Genomic DNA, 12443 nt, shown 5'->3' on the forward strand with positions numbered 1-12443 from the left:
CTTATCCTCTGAGAAGTCTGGAAACACCATCATTTCACAGTTAAAATACAGTCCAGCCTTCAGCAAAATTAAAAGAGGCCACTTACTATTCTGTACCCAGTCATTACTGAACAATACCCCCTCCGTCAGCAAAGCACAACAGGGGCCAGATGAAGTCTGAGGGCAACGTTTCTCTTTATTTTAGAAATGATAGCGGCCGCACATATGAAAAATACCACTTAGCCCTGGGTGGAAAAAGTTACATAAAAATCACTCCCTAACCCCCACCCCTTGGTACTCAGTGCTGCATTTCCCACTGAGGTAAAGGCTATGCCACTGTCCCACGGCTTAAAAACACCACCACAAAGGGGGAAACAAATCCTATTATAAAAACCCTCTGTCTCCACGTTAGAAGGAGTCCCAGGATTCTGGCTCAGTCAGACTTCTCCTTCTCCTTCATGTGCAAGAAGACGATGCTGAAGATGAAGAGCCCGGCCATCATGGAGAAGGCACTGGCGTAGTAGGGATAGGCCGAGGGGATGAAGCGCTCATACTGCGTGTGCTGCAGCGGCCTCACTGACACCTGAAACGGGAAGGAAGTGGCAGGCCCAGCCCCTCAGACACCCAGGCGCAGCACACGCTGGCTGAGAACAGGCTGAGAGCCCCGTGCTTACCTGAGTGGAAGAATATAAGTGTGTGTAGCCTAGCCGGTTGTAATCCACTTTAAACTGGAACACACCATACACATCGGGCAACTTGAACTGGACACTGTACTTGCCACCTGGGGAAGGTAACATGGTAACCAGGAGGGGCTCCCCGTTAGCCTTCCGAGAGCAAGCCAGAGGCAGAGACTGTCTCTCTGCAGCTTCCCTGCGGGCACTGTTTTTACCTTTCTTCTTCAGGAAGGTCCTCACAAAAGGATCGATGCGGACAAACTCCAGCTGAATGTCATCCCCATCAAAGGGGACCCACTTGCCATTAGAGAGCTGCTCAATCACAATGCTGTACTCCTGAGATGAAAGGCCAGTTAGCCAGGAGGGCCAGGGACTGGAGGGAAGCTGCCACCCTCAGAGCTATGCTGGATCCCCACTCACGAACCTGGCAGGAACTCCCAGGAGTTGTGCAACCTGGGTAAGACCTTCCCCCAGCCCTGGGCAGTGACTGAAATACTACCTGGCAGGCTCACCCCTCTTGAGTCACATCCACAGCTCTTCACGGGCCAGTGGGAGTCTGCACCCCAAGCACGCCCCACCCCTGGGACATGCTGGCACCCTCGGGCATCCCTGCTTCCACATTCGCAGCTCTTGCCTTTCCCCACTTCCCTTGCCTGACAGATTCATCCTCAAACCCAACTCCAAGGTCGTTTCTTTTGTGATCCCCACTCTCAGCAGGGTGAGTCAGCAAAACCCCTCCTACTTCTGTACCCCCACAGCAAAGCCACGCCTTTCCACGGGGTCTCCATTAGGATGTCAGTTTCTCTGTACCTAAATTATCTGTCTTTAGGGTAGAGGTTAATTTATTCACCCTTATTTAGGCCCCTTAGGCCCAACAGAGAAGTGCTCCATAAATGCTGTTGAGCTAGGGCCCTCTGCTACAAGCTCTTACCACAAGGTCAGTGACAGTATAGGCGTTGGGTGGGGCTGTCTCGCCCACCCGATGGTGGGACACAGGTCCCACACGGAGGACACCCTCCTCTTTGAACACCCATCGGGAGAGAGCCACGGCTAGCTCATAGTTGCCTGTCTGGGAATACCTGCAAAGAGGAAACAGGAGAGAGTGGAGCACCAGAACTAACTTATTTCTAGTGGAAACACAAAAATGAAAAGATGTGAGGTAGTGTTGCTTTGGGTGTGACCTATACAGTAAGCACACGATTTCCGAAGCATCTCCAGAGAAGCCATTACTAGGAAAATCTGGAGTGCCAGCACCAGCAACATGGCAACAAAATCAAGCCTCCAGTAATTTTAAAGCACCTAACAATACTTAGCCTCTGACACTTTTAGCCAAAAGGCTTCTTCCTCCCCATCGGAGCCCTCCCCTTCTGCACAGATCCCATCACCCAGCCACAGGTCCCTAAACCCCCTGGCACCTACCTCTGGGAGCCAGGTGTGGCCTTCTGCACTGCTGAGTTGAAGAAGGCATCACTGAAGAAGTCGAGGGAACCGCTGAAAATGACGCGGGCGTTGTTCCTGGCCTGGAGTCCAGCAATCAGGAGGGTGTTCTTCCCCACTGCATGGGGATACTAGGGACAACACAAGGCTGTCATCCCCGAAAGCCAGGGCAGGGGACAGCCGGTGGGCCTCAAGGACGAGGACAGCAGGCTAGACCTGAACAACCTAGGCCCTACCTGAGACACCCCACTGCTGCCCATTACCCACTCCACTTCTTCCCATCTCAACAGCCTCAGCAAAGGGTGCTTTCCCGCTTAGTTCTCATCTTCAAATAAAAGGGCGATTTGCTCCCAGACCCAGGAGCTGGTGTCTCAAGGTTGCAAACACCCCTCACCTGGGTGATAGGTTTATCTGGGAAGAAAGAATAAGAGGTGGAAGAGCCCGTCAGGATGTCCAATACCAAAGGATTGTCAGGATCAGCCACCATCCTGTAGAAGGAAAAGAACCACCCAACTCTGAGCCCAAGAGCTGAGCCCAAAGGACTGGGGTCCCCTAAGGGCCATTTCTTTGCAGGAATGAATCCTACTTTCTTAATAGCCAAACACTTAGCTCTCCTCTTTCTACAACTAGGAAGTCTGACTCATGTCATGAATTCATCTCATCCTCCTCCTCTGGAGGAAGGAATATCCCCCAGTATGTAGTCACAAATTTGGTTCATTTCCTGGCAAAATACAGTGACCCCCTCAGCCCCCCAGGTTTCCATTGGCCGCTCCTTGCTCACTCACCCAACGCCTCGAAAGAGGATGGGATTTAGAGACGATCTCCCAACAATGGTCGGGGCCTTGAGCAGGTTCTCAGTGTCAGCCACAACGAGCGTGTGCTGCAACAGCGGAGGGAAGGACCGTGGTCAGGAAAACCAGCCCCGGTCCAGGGGTCCCTCCCAACCACCTCACGGTGTCTAGGCTGAGCGTGGCTATAAGGGACTGACACCTGGAAGGTGACAGGCCTGATTACCTGGCCAAGGTCTGAGATGTCATAGTTGTGATGGTCAATGACAGCCGTTTTCTCCTCATCGAACTCGATCCCACACTCGCTGCCCAGCTCTCGGAGAGGGTCACCTACACAGACCCAAGAGATGCCTGGCTGAGCCCTTATGGGTGGGCCCTGGGCCACGCTGTGTCACGTTTCCCTGGGGCCCTGCGGCTTCGCCAGGCTGGGCTCAGGCCCCACTGGACTGCTGAGCAAGAGCATGATATAAGACCTCAGGTCTCAATCTGAACTTGTAACACAAAAAAACACCCAGCCTTCTCCCTCCACAAATACACAGGGACCTGGGTTCTGCACGAAAACCCCTTTGATGCAAAGTAACATCTTGGCAAACTCGACCTGGATGACCCCCTGGTTTCTCTCTCATCACCTCATCAACAACCCTACCCAATATGGTTTTAAAAAGCTGTCAATACTGGAAAAAAAAACAAGCAAGATTGGTCAGTGTTGTTCATGTCGAAGCTACACAGGGTTCATTCTCTTCCTATTTCTAATTGTAAGTATCTTTAAAATTTTCCAGTAGGAAACAAAACGAAAATCTGCCCAATGCTTTGGGCTCCACCAGCTAGCCTCCCGCTATTGTCTCCTCTTTTTAAGGAAAGAGCCACCAAAACAAGAACAAAACAAAGGGGGAAAAACCCAACAGGGTTCCAAGCCTTACAAGGACCCGTATCTCACTGGCTTTGGTGACGGGAAAGCGGGACTGAACGCCTCGTGTTCGGTCGCTCCCTGCTACTGTGAGCCAAGGGGGCCGCTTCCTGGGGACACAGTGGGCACCCCGAGAACCTCCGCCTGCAGACTCACCAATGTCTGAGCTGGCAGCTACCAGGACACTGCCGCCACCGTCAATGAAGGTACTGATGGTCTCCACATTGATGTTGCCTCCAAAATCTGAAAGAAGCACCCGACTCAGTGATCCACGAGGGTCCTCTCCCTGCTCCTCTGGGCAGGGGCGGAGCACAGCCCACCAGCCAACACCAATAACAGAACAGCGCCCTCTGGAGGCCTAGAGGAGGGGCGTCCACCATACACATGCCCTGATACAGGGCAATCCTCCCGCTTCCCCAGGTGACAGTCCAAAACTAATGGCTCAAATTCATAAACCTTGAGAAGTATAAATTAGTCAAACACCCACCAATTACAGTTGTCAAGTTATTCACACACTTCAAGTCATATATAAAACATTTATTAAGAAATGCTGCGTTTTCCCACTCACACCACAAAACTACTTCATTCAAACTCATCGCCTGCACTAAAGGCCACTTTTAGGGTCACCTAACACGGTTTTCAAGAGCCCATCAGCTTCACGTCCAAGTTGCCCAAGAAAGAGAACTTTTGAATCTAAGGATGATGTTGTCTCTGAGACTAGTACTTATTTGCCCAACATGTGTAGCGTTTTTTCCTAGTAATCCTACAGATTTGTATCCATAGTAGCTCTGACAGAACCACTTCATATGCTATTCGTTTTTAAATATTTTATTTATTTTCAGAGAGAGGGGAAGGGCGGGAGAAAGAGGGGGAGAGAAACACGGATGTGCGAGAGATACACCAATCAGTTGTCTCTCGCCCAACTGGGGACCTGGCCTGCAACCCAGGCATGTGACCTGACGGGGAATCGAACCAGTGACCCTTCGCTCTGCAGAATTATGCCCAACACACTGAGCCTCGCCAGTCAGGGCTATGCTGGTTTTTTCAAGTGATCACCAAAATGGCTCATTAATTTCCAACGTTTGTAATTGTGAGATCATATCCATTTTTGGCCAATTTGGTCAGGTGACTACCATAATATCCAAAACTAGCTGTAAAAATCTGAATATGAGACTGGCCCTCTTTTCTGAGGTCATTTTCACACACAAAAAAATATTTTTAAAGCACCTTGCCTTTCCTTCGGGCACAATCAGAACATCTTGTGTCGGGGGACCCAACCTCTCGTACTACACTTACAAAGCTGCCTGTCCGCCCTCCTACAGAGGTCGGCAGAGTCAGGCAAATCAAAATCAGCTTCTAGTTCTAGTACAAGGGTCCCCTTGGGGCAATGTCTGAAGATGCTTCTGGTTGTCACAAGGGGTGCGGCTACTGCCATCTAGTGGGTAGAGGTCCGGACACGGCTACGCATCCTACAGGACACGGGACAGCACAACAAAGAATTGTCCAGCCCAAAATGTCAGCCACTGTTGGACTGGAGACACCGGGCTTAAGCCTAGGCAATCCCGTCCCCTTTCTAAGCCCGTTTCCCCATCTATAAAAAAGGACCCAGATTTTTCTGGGTACAAAGGACGTGCTATGGATCCTTCTTCTGTAGCCATTACTTTACTGAATGTGACTTGGGAGTTTCCTGACCCCACAGAGAGCAGGAACCCAGTGACACACAGTGAAGGAGGCCAGGCTGGTGGTCTCACACCTGAGAGGCTCACAGTGGCCCCCGTACCACAGACGGGCCCCTGGAGCAGGGGCCGAAAGCTTACCCTGACCCCACCCCCCCAGCAGGTACACGCCTTCTCCCCAGGAGTGACAAAGGAACTGCGGCAGCATTTCCAAAGTGTGGGGCCCACTCCGCCAGGGGCAGAAAAGGTGACCATGTGACATGCGGCAGGGCTTTAAGTAATGCTGCATCTCAGGGAGAGAGTGTCTCCAGGTCTTACTTCCCTCACACTTGCTAATCTCCTCCTTAAGAGGAAGCCTCCAGCTCAAAGCCTCCAGAAGGGTACAGAACCTGGCTAGACCTCAGCCCTGCGCTTATCCTATTTACAGTGACCTTCTACTGCAAGCAAAGGATGACGCTGACTTTCCATTTTCCATGTGAGACTGGGTTCGTTACTGGCTTCCTTTTAAAATGTTGTTTTAACTTTTAAAAACAAGTCAATTTTAAGAAAAATGCTCATTATTAGCTCAGGTGATATGGAATATAGCACAAATCCCAAAGGAGGGACAGAAGGTCGATGAACATTTGTGAACCACTGTCGACCTAGGCTCGCTGACGTTTCTCCCACCTGTCCTGTCAACCGCCTCCATCTTAGCCATGTTTCCTTCCTTCTCAGCGACACTCCGAGTCTATTGCCTGAGCACCCTTGGAGGACTCCTCCCCTCCATCGCGTACACCCCACACAGGGTTTGGCAACTCATTTCAGGTCCTTGTTCTTATCTCGTCTCAGACAGACTGAAAGAACTCAAGAGCCAGCTCTCTATTACTGTTCCAAACACAGCAGAAACTTGGCAAATGTCAATTAACCTGCCGAAGGCTCCATTCACCTGCCCAGTAACGTGAAGATTTTAACTTGTACAACCTGGGGTCACTTCCACCCAACGACACTTGTCTCCGAAAGCGAAGTCCAAAGGCACATTTTTTGGAGAAGTTGGGGGTAATGTGATAAATGTTGGGAGCCTAGAGAAAAATAATTCAGGGATTTGGCTGAACCCAATCTCATGTGAGCTACAGAGAAATACAGTAGCTGCCAATGAAGTGCCAGACGTCCTAAGCCTCATCCACTGAATGAAGAGGTGGCAGCCTCGTCTTACCTCAGACAAGGACAACCTGAGTCCTCTGAGAAGAAGATAAACTGAAGCCACTAAAGAAGAGAATGACTGGGATGCTCACCAAAAACCACGGCCAAGAGAAACAGCCAGAGGAACTGGGGGTATTCAGCCTGGAGAAGAAACAGCTGAATAGGCTGATTATGTGAAGGCTCTGCCTGTGAGCAAAGTAAGCAACAGACTTACTCTCTAAGGCCCTGAGGAGTATCAGAAAACCCCACCTCCTCTCCCTCACCCCAAACAAAGCAGGAAATAGGAGAAAAGTTCCAATTTAATACAACAACTTAACAGAGTTGTCCAGCGGTGGAGTGGAATGCCTCATAAGATAACATGCCATCTGTCACAGGAATACTGAAGTATGAACTGGATAATCTTGTAAAGATATTCATTCTGTTCAACAATTCCCCAGGCCTCGGGTAGAGTCTAGACACAGCCATCCAGCCTCAAATAGGCAGCTAGGCTACATCATCACCAAGGTTCTTTTTAGCCTGCAGACTATGAATCCACCTGGATTCTTAGGTTCTGCTACGCACCTCTTTACAGCACACCACATTAACAGCATGCCATTTCTCCTTTCCACACAGGCCAGCGCAACCAGGGGGTTCTCCATCTTTCCTATCAGCCCCTATACACAGAAAATTCGCTTCCCAGATTAGCCAAACCCCAGGCTCCATGGTAAATGGCAACACCTGACCGTAGGATCCTCAGCTGTGTCTTTTAGAAAGGAGACGAGCCCTGCTGGGCCCAGGTTAGAAGTTAACGTGTTCCTCTTCACTGGCGGCAGCTGCGGCCAGGGCTGGGGACCCATCCCATGACCCAGAACATGCCCAAGATCCAGAAGAAAGCGACAGAGCAGGCCTGAGCCTCCAATCCCGGTTCTGGGGGAGACGCGCGGCCCTTACCTTCTACCGAGGGGGAGAAGATGATGAGATTGTCATAGAGAAACTCCCCGTACTTAATGAGGGACAGGCTGGGGTCATCTGCGGTCTTGAATGTGAGTTCAAAGCCCCGATCTGGACAGGGAGAAAACAGGAAACTGAGGCAGACGGGACGCAAAGGGAAACCGTCGCTGCAGAGATCACGACCACCTCCTGTCACCCCCAAGTGGCAGGCCAGACCTGGGCAGCCCGCTCTTGGAAAACGAGTGGACAGGTGGTCAGTGCCCTTGGGCTCGGGGGCCTTTCCAACCGCGGACTCTCACTCGCCGCCCCCTCGGACCCCTGACTCACCCTTCAGACTCCGAAAAAAAAGCGAATGCGTCTCCCGCAGGTTGAGGTTGTCCAGCAGCACTAAGGTGCGGGGACCGCTGGCGCTGACCAGGTCAAGCGAGGGCAGCAGCAGCAGCAGCAGCGGCAGCCACAAGAGGGACCAAGCACAGGCCGCCGAGCGAGGCTCCATCTTTCTACTCCTGCAATAGAACCTAAGCACCTGTGCACCGGAAGTACCCCGCCTATGGCTGCCCAATCGCGGCTCGGGATTGTGGAGTTCTACCCGGAACTGTCTCTGCTGCTGCGGGGCGGGGCGCCCGGTGCCGCCGCTCCGACTGTAGAATCCAGGAGCACCACCGGAAGTGCCTCTGTAGTAGGCAGAGCCTCTGAACTGTACTGGCGGAAGTGGAGCGCGGTTCCGCCTCCCTAAAGGAAACGGCTCAATCCTAGAGAGACAGCTCTGCGGCCGCGGCCAATCAACAGGGACCTCCGTTCGAACGGTCGCGGCCAGCGTGGTCTGGACTGTTGCGTCCGGAACAGGAGCTGGCGTGGCAGCGGGTGCCCTGGAGCAGCAGTCCTCACTGGTCAAGGACAGACTGGGGACTAGGAACCTGGCCCCATCTGCACCCTCTCCAGAGAGGAAGGGGTTGGAAGAGTATCAGGGGACAGGGGCACTTTATCGCCTGCGGCTTAGGGGCCCGGGGGCCTTGGCACGGGCCTGCCCTGCTCTGCCTGGGCTCCCACGCTAGAGACAGCGTGAAAGGGCGGTGGACTAGCCTAGCATTAAAAAGCTTACTGGGTTCATTCCCAAGCTCCGTCGCTCACTGGCCCTTTTACCCGCGGATTTCACTTCTCTGCAGGCCACGGTCTTCGGCTGGAATTAAACCTAGCCAGAAGCAGCTCTCCAAATCATCTGTATGCGTGTGGGACAGCACTGGGCTCTTGGGAGGACTGGGGCAGGTTTTAAAGCGCTAGTGCAGGGCTAGGCTGAGCAACCACTCAGTAATTCTAGCTTCCACCCCTTCTAAATTGATCCAGGTCAGGGCTCACCTCGGACTTCGCTCCCTCCCATCGCAGGTCTAAGTTAAAGCTCCAAGGCTTCACCTTTAACTCAGACCTGTTGCTTAGGAGTCTGCCACAGTTCAGGGACACCCAAAGGCTTTTCCCCCTCAGGTCTTCACCTAAACTCACCTCTGCAGCCTCATCCTCCTTAGTCTCTGCTCAGGACTTACCTGGAATAGGTCTCCTCCAACCTTGAGCATATCCTCAGCGTCCCCTCCTGCCTTTTGCTCATGCATCCCCCTCTACCAGGAGCCCTTTCCCACCATTCCCATCTTAAGCCTCCCCGGATACTCTCTCCATCCTTTATGGGAGACACACACGCACACACACACACACACACACACACGATGTTGCTTTCTTCACAAAGGGTGCTTTGTTCCCCAGGAAGACCTGATCTCCCTTCCTCTTAGTCAATGTACATACTGCAGCCTGCCTTGGGTTAGACGGATCTCCTTCATCACCTAAGCAGCCTCCACGCTACCCCAGCTTCTCAAGGATGCAAGCTTGACCGAGGCATGTGGCATGTGGAATATACCACAGTAATAAAATACAGAGGAGAAGGAATGATGGGCTGACACAGAGCTATGTACCCGAACTTCAGCTACTATCTCATTTTAACTTCATATTTACTCTATGGGGCCAGTGTTACCCCATTTCACAGATGACACTCAGAGTGAAATGAGACTAAGGACCGCACCAAAGGCCAGGCCTTTACCATCAGATGAGCCCCTCCCATGGGGCTGGCCGGGCCTACAGTGGGAGAGGGGAGGCGTGTGTCCTGGGTTGCTGGGGTGGCCATGTGAGAACTCCCAGTTCCAGCACAGCTCCTGAGTGAGGGCTGGCAAAACCTGGGCCTTCTCTGGGCCTCAACGAAACATGACGTGTTTTCTGTAACAAGGGCTCTGCTCTCCTGGGTCACAGATCCTTTGAGACTCTAATGATAGTTAAGATGCTTTCCCCAGAAAAAAGCACTTGCACTCACAATTGCAGGGAGTAGCAGAAATTTTGGAGCCTGTTTATTTTAAAGGCCTCAGATATTGAAGAACCTTATTGCAGAAAGAGCTTCCCCATGGAGGCCAGGCAGGGAGGGCCCCAGTGACGCCGTCAGAGAATCAGGGAATGGGAGCTTGTAGGTAAAAGACAGTTTATTGGTGCAGCTTAATGTGGAGTGGCCTCATTGGGCCACAGACCAGCCAGGATTGGGCAGCAGGGGGGCAGCTGCTTCAGGCCTCAGGCGCCTGTCCTGCAGGGTGGCCCCCAGGAAGTGTTGCCAAATGGATGGAGGCACAAGTTTCAGTCACCAACATGTTGGGCTTGATCCACGTGGAAGCTGCTGCCCACTCTGTCGGGGCTGTTGGTAAAGGCCTTGAGGCAGAGCTGAGGCTCCTGAGCCCATCGGGGCACCGAACACTGGTGGGCACAAATGGCAGGCTCTGTGGCAGGTGAGCAGATGGAAATACTGATGTGGTGTTGAGAGCTGAAGCGGGCCTTTTTAAGGCTGGTTCAGCCTTCAGGCAGAAGTGGGCTCCCTGGGGAACAGGGAAGGGAATTTGTCTTCCCAGGGTGAGAGGCCCCTCCCACGCCCTGGTCACTATGGGGGCAGGTTGGGAGGAGGCCCAGACGGAGCTGCCCTGGCTGGCCTGGCAGACAGAAGCCCCCAAACAGGGCAGCAGGCAGCTCTGTTCACAGTGGCTCACTGCCAAAGCTGCTTTTGCTTTTATTACGCTTGGCCTTGGTGAAGGGGATGTCGAGGGACTCGAGGCGGAAGGGCCGGGGCTGGAGCATTTCAGGGGCCTGGGTGGGTGGGATGGCAGCGTTGTTGAGTGGGGAGCTGAGGCCTGGCGGCGAGCTGCGATGTGCTGTGGAGAAGCGGCGCAGAGGGTGCTGGTAAGCCGGGGGTGCGGGGTATACAGAGAAAGCACTGTGTGTAGGTAGAGAACCAGCCCCGACCCAACCAGAGGCCCTGGTCTCACAGCTGGGACCTCAAGCTCTAAGGTGCTGCTCTGGTTGAGGCCTCAGACCCAGCACTATGTCTGCATCCAAAAGGTCTGGGCTGGGATGCAGCCTGGGATCTTAAGCCAGACAAGCCTGGGTTCAAAGCCCAGCTCCACCACTTCCTAGAAGTATGGCCTCACTTGGATCTAAAGGCATTCTGACTAATATAACCCTTTAGTGGTCCCAGCATAAGAATGGGTTTTTTTCAGGAATAACTTCCCCTTTTTCACAAAGTTAAGCTATCCAATGCAGTCAATCAGAGCTTTAGAGCAGCCTGAGACATTCCTTACAGCCTGGCTGAGCTCTCTGAGTCTCAGTTTCACCATCTGCAGCATGGCACAGTGCCAGATCCTTGACCAATGTCAGCTTATTTCCTGCCCAACTTTTCCCTTCTTATTCCTCAACTTCACTCAGTCTCTTACATAACCTCAATATAGAACCGAGATGTGCTTTTCACTGACGTTTTATTGGAAGCCCTATGGTCTTTCCATTTTAAAAACAGAATGAAATGATTTTCTGTTCTTGCTTTTGCAAGTGTTTTGCTTTGTGGCCCTGTCTGCCCCGTCTTGGCTCAGTAGGAGGAAGCCACGATTCTGGCATCTGAGGAAGCAGGTAACCGACCCAAAGCCGTGCACCCCCACGGCAGGGCCCTGAGCAATGTGCTGGGGCCTCGTGTGTGTCAGGGGAGGCAGATGAATAAGCAGTACATCTCCCCCAAGAGACAAAGGGATGGAGGAAAGGGGAGACTATGTATTGAGCACCTACTGTGTGTCAGGCTCTGGGCAGGGTCATTTCTCCATTTCATTTTCCCTGATCCTGAGAAGTAGATGTGTTCCCCTCATTTAATAACTGAGGAAACTGAGGCTCTTCATGGGGGAGTGAAAGGGGTTTTTAACCCAGGTTGTCTGACTCCAAATCCACCCCATCATGCCCCTCCCCACTGACAGAGGGCCTGGAGGACAGGAGGTGGGCAGCGCACTCACTGAGGCTCTTCATGGGATCCATGCTGAGGATCTGGCTGGCCCGCTTTGGCCGGAAGTAGTTACTGGCAATATTTTCACTATCACTCCGACTGAGCATCAGCTTGTAGCGGTCTTCTTCCTGCTGAGATTCCAAATCCTCATAGGTTAAGACCCCTTTTTTGTGCAATTCTTATATGGGTCCCCACCCAGGGCCCAGCAGCCTCTGCATTTCTGATGGGAGGGGGCTTCCCTGAGCCTCACTGCCCACTCTGCTGTACCCTGCTCCCTGCCCAGTGTCCCTGTGGGGGATCTGGGCAGCTCAGGGCAGTCCCCATCTCCAGCCAAGCCTACAAAGCTTGTGCCCCTCCCCTTGGAATGGAAAGTACCTCTTTCCTTCCTGTAAAACTCAAAACAGAGCATCCTTCCAGCTCCATTAGGGGCAAGGACAATACAACACGCCCAAACCCATCATGACATATTCTTGGAATAGGACTGAGGTCATGGGCACATTTATGATCATTAGAACTGGAATCTCAGTCTTTTTATCA

At 52.5% G+C, this 12443-nt stretch overlaps 2 protein-coding genes across 2 annotated transcripts in view; both read right to left on the reverse strand.

Annotated features, from left to right (window-relative positions):
- Positions 1-155: 155 nt before the first annotated feature.
- DDOST (dolichyl-diphosphooligosaccharide--protein glycosyltransferase non-catalytic subunit) lies at positions 156-8133 on the reverse strand. The gene is made up of 11 exons (XM_090268723.1): positions 7898-8133; positions 7571-7681; positions 3942-4028; positions 3105-3208; positions 2876-2970; positions 2485-2578; positions 2073-2221; positions 1585-1732; positions 869-989; positions 654-760; positions 156-562 (listed from the first exon to the last, which is right to left on the reverse strand). Exons 1-11 carry the CDS (start codon positions 8064-8066, stop codon positions 413-415), a joined length of 1335 nt encoding a protein of 444 aa, XP_090124849.1. The 5' UTR covers positions 8067-8133; the 3' UTR covers positions 156-412.
- A 2173-nt stretch (positions 8134-10306) lies between these two features.
- Positions 10307-12443, reverse strand: part of KIF17 (kinesin family member 17) — a 32750-nt gene continuing 30613 nt past the window's right edge. Inside the window, exons 14-15 of the mRNA XM_090271479.1 lie at positions 11917-12037; positions 10307-10797 (exon numbers count right to left, since the gene is read on the reverse strand). Coding sequence (XP_090127605.1) covers positions 10622-10797; positions 11917-12037 — 297 coding nt within the window. The 3' untranslated portion in view covers positions 10307-10621. The remainder of the gene's footprint in view (positions 10798-11916; positions 12038-12443) is intronic.

This window comes from Furipterus horrens, unplaced genomic scaffold, assembly GCF_987537825.1.
Source record: "Furipterus horrens unplaced genomic scaffold, mFurHor1.1.pri manual_scaffold_3, whole genome shotgun sequence".
Lineage (NCBI taxonomy): Eukaryota > Metazoa > Chordata > Mammalia > Chiroptera > Furipteridae > Furipterus > Furipterus horrens.